General features: G+C 36.8%; 1 protein-coding gene across 1 annotated transcript in view; it reads right to left on the reverse strand.

Annotated features, from left to right (window-relative positions):
- The window catches only part of Kcnk2 (potassium two pore domain channel subfamily K member 2), a 162,695-nt gene extending 141,747 nt beyond the window's left edge, over positions 1-20,948 (reverse strand). Inside the window, exon 1 of the mRNA XM_090339914.1 lies at positions 20,755-20,948. Within this exon, the coding sequence (XP_090196040.1) occupies positions 20,755-20,788 (34 nt within the window). The 5' untranslated portion in view covers positions 20,789-20,948. The remainder of the gene's footprint in view (positions 1-20,754) is intronic.
- Between the last annotated feature and the right edge of the window lie 639 nt (positions 20,949-21,587).

A 21,587-nucleotide genomic window follows, 5' to 3' on the forward strand; every position in this document is an offset into this window, starting at 1 on the left:
TTTCAACAATGGTGCTGGAGTGATCGGATATCCATATGGAAAACAAGTGAATCAGAATGTTCATCTCACTGTCATAAACATCCATTTGAGGTGGATTCAATGCCTGGGCACCAACAGTTGCCAGTAGCATTTTTCATTATCACTCCAAACTATAAAGAACCGGAAAGTTGTTCAACAAGTCAATGAAGAAACAGACAGTATGATACAGTTTCAGGATGGATTGCTTCATGAAACAGCCTGGATGAACTGTAAATGAATTTGCCAGAATGAAAGAAGCCAGACCACACAGATTATGCATATAACATACCAAACATGGCATTATGGAAAAAAGGCAAATATGTAAAGAGATAAGGCAAAATCAGTGCCTTCTAGGAGATGGGAAAGGATTTTACTGTAACTTATTCTACACTCATAATCCAAAACTATTATTATTAATTCTATTTCTATTATTTACATTGTTTGTGAAAACAATGAGAAAATGAAATTAAGTAATTGTTAAAAAAAGAAATAAAGGGATAAAACTCTTTTTCTTTTATTGCTGATATAATGGTTTATTTAAAATCCAATAAATAAAAAGAAAAAATGTTATCATTGATAAAAATACTTGATGGACTTAGCAAGATACAAAGTAAACCAACTAAAACTAATAGTGTTTCTCGACTCTGATAACATATACTCTAAAAGGGAAGGAGAAAAAATTTTCTTTAAAATGACAATTTAAGGGCCAGGAGTTAGGCCTAGTTGTAGATTGCTTGCTAGCATGCACAAAGACCAAGGTTCAATTCTTCAGCACCACATACATAGAAAAAAAAATGGAAATGGCGCTGTGGCTCAAGTGGTAGAGATCTAGCCTTGAGAAAACCCAATGACAGCACTCAGACCATGAGTTCAAGCTCCACAACTGGCACAAAAATAAATAAATAAATAAATAAATAAAGAGTTTAGCCTAATGGTAGAGTGCTTGCCTAGCATGCACGAAGACCCGGGTTCCATTTCTCCATACCACATACATAGAAAAAGCTGGAAGTGGTGCTGTAACTCAAGTGGTAGAGCACTAGCCTTGAGGTCAAGCTACAGGACTAAATCAATCAATCAATCAATCAAACAAACTATAATTTAAGCTAAGAAAGCCATAGAACCTATGATATTTATATATTGTATTAAGGGAAATAAAATGAAATCTAAAAATAAGAATAGTGTATTCAGTTCTTAGATGATAAATTAATATAAAAATAAATCTGCCTGGTCAAGTGTGGTGGCTCATGCTCATGCCTATAATCCTAGCTACGAGGGACGCCTAAGATTGGAAAGGTTGCCGTTTGAGGCCAATGTAGGTATAAAATTCATCAGACCACATTTCAAAAAACAAACAAAAAAAGAACAACAACAACAACAAAAAATGCTTGGCATGGTAGCAAATGGCTGTCACCCAGCTACTGCAGGAACAAGAAATAAGAGGAACATTGTCCTTGCAGGCTCCCAGCAATGGGCAAAAAGGCTAGACATTTGTTTCAAGAAATAACCAAAACAGAAGGGTTTGGCATGTATCTCACGTGTTAAGAGTGCCCTGCCTAGCAAGAAAAAGACCACACCATCACATTAAATAAATAAGTAAATACATAAATCTCCTTCAGTTTAGAACATATAAAGGAAGAGTGTATTCATCGGTTGCATCTATGCATCTATGCATGCATAGATACAGTTCCATTTCCAGTAGAAATCTGGGGTTCAGCATTCATTTATATACTAATAGTACTAGAAATAATGTGTTAGGCATAATATGTTTTCAATTTTATGAATTCTTAAAAGATTATATGAGATGAAAACATCAATTACCAACCTAAAATAAAAATAAAAATGATACTTCACCCTCATCAGGCATCCAAATATTCAAGGTTAATGAAATTAAAAAAAATATAGGAATAAGTATAAAAATATCAACAGAATAGAGAATTCAGGAAAAGACAGTATTTACATGAGGATTTGATATTTGACTAGAGTGTAACTCAACCAAGAAGAGAAAAACAGATAATCTGCTTAACAAAACTTCTCTACAGTCTGGGAAACCCATCCTGACATAGTTAGAATCATAATCCTACTTCATGTCAGATACCAAAAGAGTGTTAAATGCTAAATACATTTCTATATTCCTAATATTTCTGTGGAATACCTAGACAAAATCTAATAAATAACTGCTACATGGCAGAAAACTCTATAAATAAACATATTAAGCTAATGGCAGATTCAGAAACATGTTTGCAATACAAATGACAGATTAAGGTTTAAATGCTATAATTACATGAGGAGAACTTTACAAATTAACAAGAAGCAGACAACCTAATAGAAAAAAATGAGCAACAAATAAAAATATTCAGTTCATGGAATGGGAAATGAAAATGACTAAGCAAGTATGTGCAAATCTTTTTTTCCAATTTACTAATAAATAAACAACAATAACCTATCACATTAAATTGACCAGCCAAAATAATTTCATGGTAACAATAACAGCATTGTCAGTTGGATTATCTGTCTTAAAATGTGACCAGTGAAAATATGGATTGGTATTGCTTCTTCAGAAAGCAATCTGTAAACATTTATTAAGACTAGGGAAAATCTTTGGACTGCTTAGTCCCTCACCCTATTAAAAAGCATCCAGTACTAAGTGAAGATTCACGTAGGCAGATGTGGGTTGCAGCACCCTTGGTAGAAGTAAAAGTGTGTAGTAGTAAAAATATGGTTGACCTGGAGAGGCCTTCAAAAATTAATACTGAGAAAAAAAATGAGAGATGCAAATGCAAATTAACCATGCTGGAATGGTTTTCTTTAATAGTATGGTGTCAACAATATAACCTAAATGCATATGCACATGTATACACATATATTAGATGTACATGTAATTTGACACAAAACCTGTACATAAGTTGCATCTAAGACTACGTAAGATAGGAGCAAATTGCACTTAAAAGGTCTAATATCATTCACAAGTTTGGGGTAGAAAAGAAAAATACAGGAGGGAGAAGATAAGGAGTAATGAACAAGGGAGGAAACAAAAAATGAAAGAGAACTTCACACACACACACACACACACAAAATACACACACATACACATACACAACCACTAAAATAATCTCACCATGGAAAAGTCTAAAAGTCTGGGCACGTGAGAACATCTTCTGACATGTATGGGCAACAGATAACTTACATTTATTCCTGGGTGTGATTTTTCTGTAGACACATTTATTCAGCAGAAGCCCCTGAGGTTCAAACTGTTATTATCCTCATTTAAAGAATGAGAAAACTCAGGAGTAACCTTCCCAAAGTTAGACAAATATTTAGCTCCAGGGCTTGGATTTGAATCCAGGCAAGGTAATTCTGAAACATTGGCAGCCATCATTAGACACAGAGACTCATAACCAATTTGTACCCAGAATTTATCATTAAGCTAAATACTTAAGTTCCCAAGTTGCAATGTAATATGTCTATTATGATTCTGTTTGAGAGAAAAAAAAACTCTCATGGGTCTCTCCCTCCTCCCCCCCCTCTCTCTCTCTCTCCTCCTCCCTCCCTCTCTCCCTCCCTCCCTCCATCTCTCCTTCTCTCTTTGTGTGTGTGTGTGTGTGTGTGTGTGTGTGTGTGTGTGTGTGTGAGTTTGCCATTGTAGTTCTGTATTCTGTAGCATTTAATTGAGGCTATTAAATTTTTAGCTTTGGAGAATAGGAATGGATAAAAAGACAACATTGGAGCAACTTGCTTTGTGTTTATGTATCACTGGAATAAGCAGCCAGGTCATCTGGCTAGTTTTGGTGCACAAAAACTAGTAAATTACTAGAATTTCTGTTTTTTCTCAGTTAAGGCTCTTGGATTTTTCCCCTTTTCTTTTTAAGGGTTAAACAGAAAGTCTTGGGCATTCTAGGCAAACCCTCTGTCAATCAACTCACAGTCCTACTACTTTGATTCTCAGATATAAGCTCACACTATTTTTCCAAGCCAGATATGCATCATGATCCTTTTTATCTCTGCCCCTCAAGTAGCTGGAATTATAGGCACCTCAAACAATGTCCAACCAGAGCACTTTGATTTTTGAGCAATCTTTGTTTCAAGAATGGAACACTTTATAAAGAAGATGGCATCTAGTAATCAGGTAAGATTTTTGAGAACACTGAAAATGACATGGGGCGGGGAGAGCTTAGGCAGAAAATTGAAAGACATCTCTAAGCACATTGCTTCAGGAACCTGAACAAATGCATACCTTTCCATGAAAGCAGTCCTATATAGCCTTGAATGCCAGGATTAGAAGCACAGTAGCTCTGCACAAGCTTCCACTGACACTATAAGAGGCAGACTAGCACTGTTGCCCTCTCCTTGGTTCCAGCCCAGTGGTTTTTTTTTCCATATAATTTTTATTGTAATTAATAGAAGGGTTACATTACATTCACCAGATAGAAGGTGCATTACTTCACATACATTGATACCCTTTCTCATGTCTTGGTCCCCATTTCCCTCCCCCCCACCCCCACCCTCATCTTGTTTTCCCCCCTTTCCTATCCACCAATGTTTTTAAACAAAGCTCCATTTTGAGATAGTTTTAGTTCCTAACCTTGGCTTAGGATTCTCTTGCTATCCCTCTCTTCTTCCTGAAGCAAAACAAATACCCTCTTCCATGGGGTGGGGGGAGAGAAGGGGAAGCATGTTTCCTTTCTCCTGCCCATTTCTTATCAGCTCCTTAATTTCTACATCACCTGTATTTTCCTAGTCAGGCTAGAAAAATCTTTACAGTGTACAGAGCTTATCCTTCTCTCTCCTGTCCTAAGGAAAGCAAACATCAAAGGCAGTAAAGCAAAGAAGACCAAAACAAACAAAATGGAGCACAATGTAAAATTTATGATGGGGAAACCTAAGACCACCGTTGCCCCAATTTTAAAAAAAAAACATAACTTTGAGCCAGCCAGCCAACCAAAACCTCCCTCCTCCAAATGTTCTCACTTGAATCAGCAAATTACTTTTTAATGTACAATGACCTCTGTATCACTCACGTAAGCTAACAAAAATGCTGAAAAAATTAGAAGTAAATACAAATCCCATCGTTGATGGAGGTAGATATTCAACCAAATTCAGAATGTGGTGCTTATTGCTAGACAGTGGCTCATTGATAGACAGGAGCTGTATTATCTACTTGCCAAGTCGGTTCATAGCATAGCCAGGCTCTCTAACTAGGGCACTCAACTATTGACCATGAAAAATTGTGGCAACACTTAATGTAAAATCATCTCTCACCCCCATTTCTATTGTTTAACTGCTTCCATATAGCTCAATTCAAATGGCAACATCCAATTGAAGTGACATGTGGATGGCCAGGGGACAGGTTTCAGAAAGTGATTCACAAAAGGGTCAATGGGCTGGCATGTTGACCTAAGCATAGCTGGACAATAAGACAAGACTCTCCATAAGGGTTCTCTCACATGTTTTCATGAATAAATTTCTTTCCTGATCTATATAGAATGTGGGTAGAGGTACCCACTATGCCTGATGGATAGTTTCTGAAATACCAGGAGTGATTTTTTTAAACAGCTTCTACATAGCTGTTTTACAGAAGTAACACTCTAGAAACATGGAAAACCCACATTTCGGTCCATCCCATTCAGTTTCAAAACTCTGTAGGCTATGGGAATCCAATATGTGGTGTTGAGTAACTCAGCTATTTTGCTTCACATTTGTAGTAATTCTTTGTCATCTGCATGATTTGTTCTACATATAAAGTCAATTCCAGACTTTCTCTTTTTTCCTGCCTAGCTCAATTCTTCCAGTATAATCAAATACTTTTTGATATTTCTAGGAAAATATACTTTAGAAATATATAATACATATTTTAACTGTCCAATTAAAAATAACCTTAGAGTATATACTTTTATTGATGGATGATAGTTGGATATGTGATCTTAAGAACTTATTTTTTGAACTTTACAATAATTTGATCTCTCATTGGCCAGTGAAAAAATTTTGCTTGAGGTAGGCACTAGTGGATCATTCCTGTAATCCCAGCTACTCAGGAGGCTGAGATCTAAGGATCACGGTTCAGACATGAAAGTCCATGAGACTCTTATCTCCAAGCCACCAGAGTGGTGCTGTGGCTTAACATGGTAGAGCATTAGCCTTGAGCTGAAAAGCTCAAGGACAGTCAGGGACAGCGCCCAGGCCCAGAGTTCAAGCCGCACAACCATAAAAAAAAATAGCCAAGTATTTTTTCATTCTTTGTTTGCAAACTCAAATGTTTAAGAAAACATGATTTAATTTTCCTGTAAGAGATCTTAATTACGGTTCAAAGTCTCCATGTTACCTGGCAAAAATTTAATCCTGATGAATGTGGTGGTTAAAGTTAGGTGATATTTTCCCTGAGTTATAGGACACTCAGACGATAAACACATTAGTTCTGGTCTGTCTCTGACAATATTTCAGAAGAGACTGGCATTGGAACCAGTGGATGCAGCAAGGATCATCCTTAACCCCACACAAACCCTTGGGGGCCAGGCTAGAACAAAGCCACAGAAGAAAGGTGAATTTGTTTTCTCTTCCAGATTTGGGCTAGCCACCTCTTCCTGATCTTGAACTTCGCAACTGTTATGTCTAATGTTTTTAGACTGCAGGACTCACACTAGTGGCCCCCAGTAATTCAGAATATTGACTTCAGTAACTAATATTAGGAGTCCTCAAAGTTGTAACTGGTCTTCCTTGCTCTATGCAAAGCTCTGAAAACCAGCTCAGCAATTTCTGAGCCCCTCTCAAGAGCGAGGAAGAGTGTGTGGTTGTTCTCTTGTGTTTCTATGTGTCTAATGGGGTTTTCTGAAGCTATCTCATCCTTCTTTGGAGTGGAAAACATAGGTGGCCACTGCTATTCCACTGTCATTTTGTTAAGCAGGACACAGGATACTTTTAAGAAACACATTCTCTTATGGAGATCTGGTAGGTCAAGTTCCCTCCATAAGCTCCTCCCAAATCCTCAAACATGTTTGTGCTGTATCGTTGTCTTTCTGACTGACTTGGCCTGGCATTGAGGGAAGGTGCAGGGCCCTTCCCAAGAATATTCCTTTTTTTTCAACCTCTCTTTTCTCTAAATTTTCCCTTTGTTCAGCCCAGATAATCTTTTATCTTTCTGAAATTCAAAAGAAAGAGACTTTTGGATTTTACACCTGTCTGGCCCTTCTACTTCCATGCTTCTATGAAGACATGGGCTTTTGAAGCTCTGGCCTGTACAGGATGTGTCCAGTCTATGGGACCATAAAGCCTATGGAATCATTTGGTACTGTATTGAGAATTATGTTTGACTATTATAAATAGTAGATTAAGAGACTTATTAAATGACATTAAGAAGTAATAACCAACATATGTATATTTGAATTAGACCTTCATTGATCCCAATTATTTATCTGACAATATGTAGTAGAAACAGCATAAAAGATAAAACAAACTTTTTAAATTCCCACATCTAAATGAGTACCATTCTTCAATATTCACTATGAAGAAGCAAGCTCTGAAGGTATTGATGTTGAAATATTTTTAGAACCTTCTCTTTTGAAGCTGGCTTCTAAGATAGCATATAATGATCCCCATATGAAATTAAACATCATCACAAGGTTTTAACCAATTTACACACCATTAAAGAAAAGCAGTCTAAAATTCTTTGTAGTCAGGCATTCTCTTTGATTATTAATATTTCTAAGCTTGATACTGCTATTCAGTAGATGTAATCTCAAAGAATATTAGCTGACTTCATAGGACAGAGCATTTTTTTAAAGAATGTTCCCATTAAAAACACCTAAAACATCACATCTTAAATGGTACCTTTCAGTGTACCAAATGAATGTCAAAAATGGTAGCATATGCAGTGATTCAAACACAGGAGAAAAGGACAGTTAATACTATGAACTTACACTAATAGAGCTATGAGAACATATAGTAAATTAAATTATGCTAGATATTTTTCTTAAATATAGTATGGTAGAAAAAATTATAGCTGCCTTTGTAAGACCAAACAATAATGTTGAAAGAAAGTCAAAAAAGCAGGCATGGCAGTACAGCTAGACTTCTCTTCATGTACAATATTTAAGGATACTGACAAATAGAGAAGGGAAGGAAAGAAAAAGGCAACCTATCACACACTATCTACAATGAGTCTTCTCTCATCTTCCCCAAAACAGTGATATGGAATATCATCTGTCTTCAAACTCTAATTCCAACTGTACTGGAGTTGAGTTAAGAAAAACATGCTCCATTCCTCAATATAATAAAGGCTGTGTATGACAAACCCACCGCTAGTATTATACTTAATGGCGAAAAGCTAAAGCCATTTCCTCTAAAATCAGGAATGAGACAAGGATGCCCACTCTCTCCACTCCTCTTTAACATAGTATTAGAATTCCTAGCCAGTGCAATAAGGCAAGAAGCAAGCATAAAGGGGATCCAAGTAGGGAAAGAGGAAGTAAAATTATCCCTCTTTACAGATGACATGATTCTGTATTTAAAGAATCCTATAGACTCTACTCCCAAGCTCCTTGAGCTGATTCAAAACTTTGGAAGGGTAGCAGGTTATAAAATTAACCCCCCAAAATCAACTGCCTTCCTCTATGCCAACAGTGAGAGGAACGAGGCAACAATCAGGAAAGCAAGTCCTTTTGCAGTGGCCTCAAAGAAAATAAAGTACCTAGGAATTAGCTTAACTAAGAATGTAAAGGACCTTTTTGATGAAAACTTTAAAACTCTGAAAAAGGAAATTAAAGCAGAACTAAGGAAATGGAAAAACCTCCCATGCTCCTGGATTGGAAGAATCAACATTGTTTAAATGGCAATCTTGCCAAGGGCTATCTACAAATTCAACGCAATACCCATCAATATCCCAATGTCATTCTTTGAAGAAATAGAAGAGGCAATTCAAAATTTCATATGGAATAATAAAAGACCCTGTATAGCAAAAACACTTCTTAGCAGAAAGAACAGCACTGGAGGAATTTCAATACCAAACTTTAGACTCTATTACAGAGCTATAATCATCAAAACAGCTTGGTACCGGCACAAGAACAGGCCTGAAGACCAATGGAATAGAACTGAGGACCCAGATATTAAACCACAGACCTATGGCCACCTAATCTTTGAAAAGGGAGCCCAAAAAAAAAATAGAATGGAAGAAAGATAGCCTCTTCAACAAATTGTGCTGGCAGAACTGGTTAAGCACCTGCAGAAAATTAAAGTTGGATCCTTCTTTGTCACCCTGCACTAGGATTAACTCCAAATGGATCAAAGACCTGGAGGTAAAAGCCGACACTCTGAAAACTTTACAAGAAGGAATAGGAGATACACTAGACCTCCTTGGCACAGGTCGAAACTTTCTTAATAAGGACCAAGAATCACAACAAATCAGAGAAAGTTTGGATAAGTGGGACTGCATTAAACTGCAGAGCTTTTGTATGGCAAAGGACATAGCTAGTAAATTAATTAGGAAGCCTACAGAGTAGGAGAAGATCTTCACCAACCATACAGCAGACAAAGGCCTCATATCTAAAATATATCAACAGCTCAAAAAATTGAATCACTCTAAAACTAATCTCCAAAGTAACAACCATCCCATTAAAAAATGGGCCAAAGACTTAAAGAGAGTCTTCTCCGAAGAAGAAACAAAAATGGCCTATAGACATATGAAGAAATGCTCAACATCTCTGGTCATAAAAGAAATGCAAATCAAAACAACTCTAAGATTCCACCTCACTCCAGTTAGAATGGCCAGGATCAGGAAAACTAATAACAACAGATGCTGGAGGGGATGTGGCCAGGAGGGATCCCTACTACACTGTTGGTGGGAGTGCAAACTCCTTCAACCACTATGGAAAGCAGTGTGGCAGTGCCTCAAAAGGCTAAACATAGAACTCCCCTATGACCCAGCAATTCCACTAGTTGGCATTTACCCAACCATCCAGAAACTAGGGCATACTAAACCCACTAGCACAACAATGTTCATTGCAGCACTATTCACTATAGCAAAGATATGGAACCAACCTAGATGTCCCTCAGTTGATGAGTGGATCAACAAGTTGTGGTATTTGTACACAATGGAATTCTATGCTGCTGTCAGAAAGAATGACATCGCCCCATTTGTTAGGAAATGGAAAGACTTAGAAAAAATCATATTAAGTGAAGTAAGCCAGGCTCAAAGGAACTGAGGCTCAGGCTCAATGGTTTCCCTCATTTGTCATAATCTTGTAGAAACCTTGGGCTCTAATAGCAGAAATTTGCAATAGAGCAAAACCTTGATACATAAGGCCATTTAGTATAAAGCTAATTGAAAGGACCTCCAGGATATTGAAACAAAAGCCATATAACGAATGATTGTTGTCCTTAATGTACTGTTATCTCTCATCTCTTTTGCTGTCCCTTGGTTATATCATATTGTTACAGTATCTCACTTTGTTATCTGATATATTGGTTATATTTGTATTTGATTATTTGAAATCGGATAGGGAAGGGGGGAAAACAAGATGAGGGGTGGGGGTGGTGGGGAGAGTAATGGGGACCAAGACATGTGAAAGTGTATCAATGTATGTGAATTAATGCACCTTCTATCTGGCAAATATCATGTAACCCTTTTCTTAATTACAATAAAAATATTTTAAAAAAAAGAAAAACATGCTCCAAATGAAAATCGGAAATAAGATTTTTATATTCATGAGCTTTAAATATTTAACCAACACCAGCACGGCCCCACTGATCAGTGTGAACAAGTGTGGTAGCTAATGGACACGAATCACAAACAGCTGGGTGTCTCCTCTGACAACTGGCCCTATCCTATGTTTCTCAAGGGGGGAAATAGCTCCATCTTACATAAGAATAGTCTTGTTCTTTTTTACATATGATCTCAGTAAGAAATACACAGACTCTATTACAACTCTTATTTGAAGGTTTGCTTCAGAAACTGTGTTCTTATGCTACATGGATACTCTATGAAAAGGGACTTTAAAGCCAGGTGCAGTGACTCACACTTGTGGAGGTTAAAACAGAAAGATTAGAGTCTAGGAATTGAAAGCCAGCCTTGAGTGCACTGGACCCATCTCAAAAAGCGGAGGGGGGGGGAGGAGAAAGAAAGGAAATGGAAAGTGTCTTCTAACTTAAGATAAATATAAAAATACATATCAGCTATGATTTGTTGAAGAAAATTATGCCAGGCTTGGGACAAAACTTTTAACATATGGACCTTTGGTGTCGATTTCAGATTTAAACTATGATGTCTACCTAACTTAGAGACATTATAGCTTAGTGTAATTAGTTTAAACAGGCCAAAAATACTTGTATTAGCCTAGAGTTAGAGAAACACATCTGACCTAAAATCTATTTCATAACTACATGTTGAATAACTACTTTTATTGAATAGTGTATGGCACATTACAGAGTGCCAGTCATTTACCGTCATGGCTGGCTGGAAGATGCAGCTTTGTTTAAAAAAAAAAAATGATTATACTGGTAGAGAGTGGTAGTATATACCTGTAATCTCAGCAAGATTTTATCTCAGAAACACTAAAAAGACTACTAGTAATTAAGAGGCTAAGTGCTTGCCAAGCAAAGACAAAACACTAGAGCCTGGGTTCACTCCCTGTAAAAGCATGGACATGGAGCATGAGGAAATTATATCAAATATTGCTAGTCTAGGGAAAGGTCAAAATTCAAACTCTGAAGTACAATTTTCTACTAAATGTCTACCCCCTGTTCAGCATGGTAAAGTAAAAAACAAATTATAAGTTAAATCATTTTAAGTTGAGGCTCATCTGCATTCTCAGTCTTTGCCTTTTCTTGTTCCTTTTCTCTGCCCAGAATACTCTTGTCTTTTGACTCATTTCCTTAAAGTGCTACAAATTACAGAAGATAACTAAACTCATTTCTTCTTTTTCCTGGGACCTTAGACACAGTTTTTACTTAAGAAGGAATAAGAACAGGCTCCAGAGCATCCCAGGTCAGAGAAGTGTTGTCTCACTGACATTTCTAAAAGACAGTAGAAAGCAAAATCCAATCACTTTTATCCCTGTGGGTCAAAAGTCCTATATGGGTCACGTAAATATTTGCATGGTGATTCCAAGGCCTGGCACACCAACCTGTACATATCTTGTTCTTCTGGTAGTAAATAGGTTTTTCCTACTACTCCCTAGGTCAGTCTTTATCAAACCATTCATTTAAAAAAAAAACCTAGACTGTATTTTCTCAATCTATCTTTTATTGTTTTTTTCCTGTTCCATAAGTTTAATCTCTTCCTTCTTTATGGCTCCCCACTGGCAACATAAAAATGGAGTTAAATTTTCTTCCAATTAAAATATAAACTTTCCTATGAGATACTATATTATTTCTCTCTTTGTCTCCATGTCTGCCTTAAATTTTATGTGTGTGATTTGCACTTTCTTTGTCTCTTTTTCTATATGCTTTTGTCTATATTTCTCTATGCTTTTCCTCTGTATTTCTCTCTGTCTGTTGTTTCCGTGCATGTGTGTGTGTGTGTGTGTGTGTGTGTGCGTGTGTGTGTGTGTGTGTGTGTGTGTGTGTGTGTGTGCGTGTATGGTGTGTGTGTCTAATTTTTTATTTTATTGTGGTCAAATAGTAAAAACCAAAAAAAATATTATAACTATTCTTACATTTATTTTTCTGCCTTCTTATTGTACCTCCTGAAGTTTATCCCCCACTTGGCTTCGTCAGCCTCTTCCTCCTCGTAACACTCTACTGAAATTACTATCTTACCATCACATCCAAATTTCCAATCCTTGCTCAGAGCTTACCTTTATCTTGTGATGACTTTGGGGAGTTGGCCATTCTCTTAAACGTTCCTCTTTCTACTTCAAATGATTCTGCTTATTCGTAGGTCCCAGTTGGCTCTTTCTTTCCCTCTATGTGACCATTGCAAATGATGCTAGACAATAATCATTCCCAGCCTCTTCTTAACATGCCTAACCGCATCTGACTCAGCTATGACAGATTTAGCCGATGATTCTGAATTGTTACCTTCAGTGGTAGAGCCATTTCCAATGACAGAATAGGCATCTGAAACTTTCAATCCACTACAAATGCAATACATATACATACATATGATTTGTGATATATACATGTTATCTATACATATGCATAGCATATGCATGTATATACCATATATGTGTTTGTATGTGTGTGTATTTTGACTCACACTTCATAACTTATACAGAAATTAACTCCAAGTGATTCATTGACCTAAAGAAAATACAGAGCAAGTTTTCTTCACTTTTATTTAGGAAAAGAATTCTTAGGTGAGATATTGTCATACACACAAGAAAATAAAACAACTTGAACCTGTATATTTTACCAAAACTAAAATCCGTTTCTTAATAAAAATCAGGTTGCAAATCAAAATCAACCGATGGCAAATATCTATCTACCAAAAATTCAAAGGGATGTGACACTATTCACCATAGACAAATTATGAAATCAGTTAAGATGCCCTTCAATGGACAAATGGAAACACAATGGAATTTCACTCATCCATTAGAAAGAATGAGATAGCATCATTCCTAAGGAAATGGAAAGACTTCGAAAGAATTATAATAAGTGAAGTAAACCAGACCCAGAGAAGCAAAACTTTCATGGTTTCCCTCATTTGTAGTAGAGAAAATGTGTCTATAAATCTATAAGTAAATGGGTTAGGTGGTATACAAGTGGTTACAAATCAATAACTGAAGTATAATAGACTCTATGGAGTGCTCAAATAGTAGAATTCTGTAGAAAGACTAGGAAAGAGGTACATACAAGACAGGAGTGGGGCTGAGTGAGGAAGGGTAGATGAACAAAAGGAGGCAGGGGGAGAATATAGCCAAGAATTCCACTGGCTGAACAACAAACCTAAGGAAAGTAAGGGAAGGGGTGGGTAGAAGGAAAGCAAGAATGCTAAAAAAGTGACACTGGCCAGGACGCATTGTCTTCATAACATGCTTCGTTAAATGGCACATACTTTGCACAACAACTTAAAGATAATAATTTTAAAAAGTTCAAAGGAACTTTTACATCCTTAGTTTATAAAGAACTCTCAAGGCCACAATAAAGAGATAAATACCATGTAAAAAGTGGACAAAGATTTGAACACACATTTCACCAATGAAGTGATCTAGATTTCAAAGAAGCCCATGAAAAATTTCCCAAGATCTTAAAACCACAGAGAGAGAGGATTACTCCCTTATTAAAATAGCTAAGAAATAAAGGCAAACAAAAAATACAAAGCACAACTGAAACTGCTCCAAGCATGCACAATCTTACACATTGCTGAAAAATTGTAAAATCATAAGCTCATTCTGAACAACTGGAAAATTGTAATAAATCCAAATATAAATTTATCATTCAGTCTATAAGCATACTCCTTGGCAGTTATTCACTATAGAAATGAAAAATTTGCATTTGTACAAAACTTGTGTTTTGAACAGTACTATTCATAGTCATCAAAGCTGGGAAACAGCACCTGGAATCCTAGCTACTCAAGAGACTGAGATCTGAGGAATGTGGTTCAAAGCCAACCTGGGCAGGAAAGTCCTTGAGACTCTTACCTCCAATTAGCCACCAGGAAACCAGAAGTGGATCTGTGGGTCAGAGTGGTAGAACACTAGTTCAAGCCCCATGACCAACAAATTTTTTGAAAATGAAACAGCCAAAATTTTCTTCATTGTTCAATGAATCACCTAAATATAACACAACAAAATACATCTGAGCAGTAAAAATATCTATTAGTATATAAAACACATATAATGTGCAGGTGCATTTTGCTAAGTGAAAATAATCAGAATTTTTTAGACAGAATTGAGCTAAGTGGTTAGATATATGTGTATATATATACACACATACACATTATATATAGACACATCCATCCATACACACATACACATACACACACAAACATAACATATACACAGAAAAACAAAACAGAAACAAAAATATGCCTCATCCTGAAGGTGAGAAACTGTACCTTTCAAAATATTAAACCAAGGTTGAAAACAGAATGGAAAAGATGCAGAAACTCTTAGGTTTTCACTGCTCAGAACTCTACACAATGTAGGTATAAGCACAGTCACTATTGTTTTTACTTGTTACTGTTCCATCCATCTTGACCTCCAAACTAAGGCTTCAAAAGAACAAAAACAGGATGAGGGAAACATAACCTTTGTGTATCATGCTATTTAGTGACCTATAATCACACTTCACTGGCTCTGCTGCACTTCGTCTAACCTTAGCAGTATCTGTACACTTGCAAGAGAAAGGAATTTAAAGAAAAAAAAAACACAATCTAAGATACATACTCAGAGCAAGAAGTTCTCTAAGATTCATTCCTGGAAGTTCAAATGCCCTACGCCCCCTCTCCCAAGTTTTCTTCCCCCATCTCCCATTGCCACCACTTAAAAGTATTTTGCAGAGAACACACATCAGTTAAGCTTTTAAGTGGAGAGAAAATTAGGAACTAATCTAAATATATGTGTATATTTATCTATATATGAAGCATATACAAAATTGCTGATAGAAAAAAACTCAAAAAACATATTTCATTTTTATATTACCTAGCAGAAAATGTGTGAGAGAAATGAGAGAGATTTGGCCTGCACTGTTTATAGTCTGTTTGTCTCCTGCACCTGTAAAATACAGCTCCTGCAGGGCTAAAACCTTCAGTCATGCCAAGGAAAACATCTGATTACTAAGCTGAAATTACCAGATAAACTGTGTCATGAGTCTCAAAATCTGTGCATCTAAGTGGTAGTTTGTCAGCCTGTGAGGAGCTCTGGAGCACACTTTTAGCTGATCTTGTCACTGTTGATTTGACATATGCTCACAAAAGCACGCTCACAATACAGTTTTCCAAAGCCATGTCATGCTGTAGCAAGGGAAAACAACCAGCAGCTCATCTGTGGCCTTCCCTGTATTATTGTACAATGTGAAACCCAAATAAATAAATATGGTCACCTTCACTTCCCTAAAGCGCCTGGGATGTAATAATAGGGAAGACAGCCCCAGACACTCAGGTTTTTCTACACCTCTGGCTGAGTCTGAACCTAGCTGAGTCTGTATCGATTACGTAGGCCTCTGTGGATGGCCTAGGAGAAAGTAGGGGTCAACTGGAGCTCAAGTTTAAGAAGCCTAGTGATTCCTGAGAGGAGCAGGTGAAGACGAAACATTTCTGGATAAAAATCCGAGATAATCATGAAGTCATTAAACAAATTATGTTACATGCAAAAGTTTGACTTATTTACTCCCAACCTTCTTCATTAGGCAATTAAATGGAATTTTATTGTAGCCCCTCTCTACATTTCTAGGGAAAAGGAAACAAAGAAATATAAGAAATGTATGGATTTTTTCTTTTGGTCAGTCCTGGTGTTTGAACTCTAAGCCTGGGTGTTGTCCCTGAGTTCTTCAGCTTAAGCCACAGCGCCACTTCCAGATTTTTTTTCTATGTATGTGGTACCAAGGAATCGAATCCAGATCTTCGTGCATGCTAGGCAAGCACTCTACCACTAGGCCAAACTCTCGGCCCCAATGGAAATGTTTTGAAAAGAAAATGGCACTATATAAATGTAAGATGGATGTGTGTGTGTGTGTGTGCGTGTGTGTGCGCACACATACATATGCACGCATGCCCATGCTGGTGGTCCTGGAGCTTGAACTCAGGGCCTGAGCACTGTCCCTGAGCTTTTCGGTTCCAGGCTAGCACCTAACCAGTTGAACCACAATTCCATTTTCAGCTTTATGGTGGTTCATTGGAGATAAGAGTCTTAGAGACTTTATTGCCAAGGCCAGCTTTGAACCATGAACCTCAGAACTCAGGCTCCTGATTAGCTAGGGTTATCGGCATGAGTCAGCAGTACTAAGGGCTTCTTTCCCTCCCTCCCTTCATTATTTCCTTCTTTCCGCCCTTCCTTCCGTCCCTCCTTACTTTTGTTTTCTTCTTTCTTTCTTTCTTTTTTTGACAGTACAACTCGGAGCTTTGCACCGAGGATTCTACTGCTGTTATTTTTGAGGTAGAGTCTTGCTTTTTGTCAGGAATAACATTAACAGAGATCATTTTAGTCATGCTTCCTGAGGTTGCTAGAATGGACTGGAACTTCCCGTCCTCGCTGTGTCACAGGTATGCATCATTACATTTGCTGTTGTTGTTGTTGTTGTTGTTGTTGAGATAAGATCAAATTAATGTTTTGCCCAGCTGGCTTCAAACTGCAATCTCCCTGACTTCTGCTTCCCAAGTAATTTGGAATGCAGGCATCAGCATCAGTGCTCAGAACAAAATAATAGTTTTTTGCCAGTCCTGGGACTTGAACTCAGAGCCTGAGCACTGGCCTTGGGCTTTCTCAAGGCTAGCGCTCTACCATTTGACAGCATTTTTTTATGTATGTGATACCAAGGAATCGAACCTGGGTCTTCGTGCGTGCTAGGCAAGCACTCTACCACTAGGCCAAACTCCCAGTCCCCCAAATAATATTTCTGATAGACGTTTCTGACAGGCTTCCAAATAGCAGTGGTTTTCTAGATAGCAAATCTAATAGCTAGATTATTTCTTATCTATGATGTGCTACTTCAGGCAGTAATATAAAAATGGTGACTCTTCCCAGTGTTTTGTATGTGTGCTTGGAACAACTAATTACCACCAATTAGATCATCAAAATATATTATCCATATGAAACTGATTTTTACAGGTACCACAGGAAGATGTCATAGCTGGGGATAAACACTTCAGCTTGTAAACTCTCAAAAAATAATAATTGCTTCTAAGAATGCCTTTGCTGGTTACAGTGGGTTTCCTAAGCTGATTAGAAACTGATCATGTACAAAAGATGAAAAGGGAAATGAATTAGCTTTGGTCAACTTAATGATTCCACTGTATTAAACATCAAGGACTCTAGAATGTTCAATCAAAAGGCATTAGACCATCTGACAAGTCTGAATCCCTTACAAAATGCCTTTTACATCTCAAACAAATGAAAACCTCTTCATTATTTTTAATTCATGCATTCTGATTACCTTACCCATTCTTCTACTGCACTTGTAGCTTTGCTTTACAATTTTCTTGTCTTAGGGACCCAATAAAGCAAAAATTGATATTTCTATCAAGTTGTGCATTTGGCTAACAATTATTGAAATCAATGACCTTAGACCTTAAAGTTAGCATGTGCCCCATTCAGTTAAGATATTTTATCATACTAGATAGTTGACATAAATGATCTTATTTGATTTTTATAATAACTCTAGGAAGCAAAGCTCCTAATGATTTAACATTTAAATAATTTGCCCCAATGCCTCACAGTTCATGAGCAGTCAACCTGGAATTTGAATACACATTTATCTGACTCAAAATATTTACTTTTTCCTCATCCTTAACCTTCTCATCTATAATCCCCAAAGGAGCTCATCCCTTCTCATACAACAAATCTTTGAAAAATTCTAGATATTTTTGTGTCAAATAACTAGAAAAAATACAATGTGCCATATAAATTCAAATTATAATTTTTTCAAATGTATCCTAACACAACCCTGCTCTGGGCTCTAAACCTACATTTTCTTATGAAGGTAATCCCCACAAATTATATTTATTCAACCACACATTACTTAGTTGGATTTCATACAGCAACCTAATGCTTTCCTTTTCCTTAAAAAAAAAGACAGGGCAAGAAAAAAAAAAGCATTAGAAATGTTCAACTGTTGCATCAGTTCTTGATTGAGTTCCCAGAATTCTTTATAATAAATCCAGATGATGCTAGCCTGGAAAAGAATTCATGCAGATGCTATCAATTGATCTCCTAGTTCTTAAAAAGAACCTCCAAGCAAATCCCGCAGACCATTTCATTCTAATTAGAGTTACAGTCTGATGGATCTTTCTGCAAAATACACCTCTAAGCAGAGACTTAGCAGAACTGTCAGAGGGATAATTTAAGTATATCCATTTTTATATACGATATTACATATGTTATAATTTAAACATACCCAAAAGCTCTATATAATTACCTAGTGCGTTTTACTTTAGTGATAATTGTTGCCTAGCTACAGCTTCTATCAGCTTTTATCCCAAAGAATCCTACCACCACTTCTAATTAGAAGCAATAAAGTCATATGTGCATCATTTATGTTTACTACTTGTGGTAGAAGACGGACATGCTTTCAGTTTAACTAATGTCAATATTGAGTCATCCAGGGAAGAAAGAAAATCACAGTACCACAACAATGTTCTCTGGCATCCTCAAGATGGAGATAACAGCATTAGTGAGTTTCCCTAACCTCTCTCTCCAGCTTTCTCCTACTTGACTCCTTTCCTTCCTCACTGTGAAACACCCCATTCGACTCTACGAGTCAGCCACCCACTTGTCAGTTTCTTTTTGTGCCTTTCACACCTGAAAGATGATCTCCCCAGTGGAGGATTTGGCCAGAGTCCTGGTCTACCTATCAACTCTCAGCAAACAGAACTCCAAAGGTGTTCGCTCCAACCTCCAACGGTACAAACTATCACTGGAGACTTTCATGTTAATTGGAAACAAGCTGATCACCAATTACCTTATGCACTGAATTGCTCCAATAAGTGTGCTATACTCTTTCAAACAGACAATAAAGCTGAACAAACATTTTTGTGTTGCGAACGAAAAATGACAAAGAATGTGACTTTTAAAGAAATCCTTGACTGAAACAGACAATGCAATACATCTCCATTATTTTGTAATTCTTTGTCACACTTCAAATCACACCTATGGATACAGTTTTTAAAAATAAAATCCTGATAGAAAATAATTACTGTATAGTCATGATACATGTCTTATTACTGCCAATATTTACTCAATGTTCATTTATTAAATATGTACCATATGCCAGTGGAGTACAATCTTCTGAGTGGACTTGTCTATATTTAACATTTGCATAGGATATAACATTTGCTTTTGATAAGCCTGATTCACATTTTTAAGATCACAACAATATTCCTGTAGGTAAGAAGTATTTTATGGGCGTGGTTGGGGCAGGAAAATGGGGACAAAACCATGAGAAGAGGTATCGATGTGTGAGACGTAATGCACCTACTACCTGGCGAAAGTAACTGTAACCCCTCTATACATTACCCCGACAATAAAAAGTTTTTAAAGTGATAAAAGAAATATTTTATGGAGATATTTAAATAACTTTCAAATAAGACTATTAACCAAATAAATGTCAGAAATGTAAAAACTATTCAGGTCTTTAGTTTCCATGTATTTAGCCACCAAGCCTTCTATTCCCTCATTTCCAAAATCCCAAGCTAGCTTTTCCCTACCATACAAGTAAGAGTCCTTCAGGAAACTCTAATATTCTCTCTAAATTATAAATAATATATGTGATTCTATACATCAGTATCTTTATTACAGGTCTAACATGACATGAAACTAAAGCAAATCTAGTTTCATAAAATGTAAGTGCAATTAAAGTTATACCCATGCATTCTGATTGATTTTGCATCGTCAGAAATAACACATCACTCAATAAAAGCCTGATCAGACATGCCTATCGTACAAAACATTCCCAAATTAACATGCAATTTATTTCAGTGTTGCAAGGTCATGGAAAACATTTCAGTAACTAGCCCTCTGTTGGAACCACCCAACGAGCTTAATTACAGACTTGTCTATAATGAAAACTCTACATCAAATACTTGTTTGAAAACCTACTCAGCACCCTCTAGAAAATGTGAAAACAGATAAGGTACTTGATCGGTGCAAAGATACTTACAGTAGAAGTTCCTCTTTGTTCTTGGGTTCATCATTTGGTGATGTTTTCATCAGGAGTCATCATGCTTTTGATCTTTAATGCTATTCTTCCTCCAAGGTTTTCCGTCTGTAATTTCCCAAACAGAGTCATTTGTACTAATAAGCCATCGTCCCATACTGTTTCCCTTTCTGTGAGAATGTTACCCTGTAGATCTGGTTCCTGTCCAAAAACACTCAAAATGAACAAACGCTTCTGTGTGCAAGTGAAATGTGCTACACAAATCCTCTGCTTAAGCAGTTTAGTTAAGGAAGAAATTCCCTGATTAAAATAAGCAATCATCTATCTGCCAGTGGCTCTACAGAACTTACAAGACTGAAGTTTCCTTCTTATGAATGAGCTCCTTGAAGTTGCTAGCATTGTTTCTTCTTACTACTTTGTGGCTAGAGAACTATTTGCACAGGAAGCACCCATGTGCTGTGTGCAGTATAAAGACCCTCCCAAATGCCACAGTAACAAAATCCCAACTATATTTTCAAATCAGGCTTAAGTGTGCTTTGAAGTACATAATGCTTTCCATTCCTGAAAGGACAAAGAGATCTACATTGTCAAAGTTTATTTTTAAGCTCATGTGTTTGCTAAGTGCAGTGGCAAGCAAGCTTTCTGTGCCTGGAGTACCAGGACTGGAACCTATTAATTCAGACAGATGAATTGTTGGCTACATGCCATATAGGGTTCTATTTCTTTTTTTACCTTATCTAAATTGCATTAATTATAATTTTTTAAAAATCAGGAATGTTATCAATTTTCTGAATTTGCTTGTTTTGATTTTATCTCAGTGCAAGGCAAGAAGAAGG

The sequence above is a fragment of the Megascapheus bottae genome, chromosome 10, assembly GCF_031878675.1.
Source record: "Megascapheus bottae isolate mThoBot1 chromosome 10, mThoBot2.hap1, whole genome shotgun sequence".
Classification (NCBI taxonomy): Eukaryota; Metazoa; Chordata; class Mammalia; order Rodentia; family Geomyidae; genus Megascapheus; species Megascapheus bottae.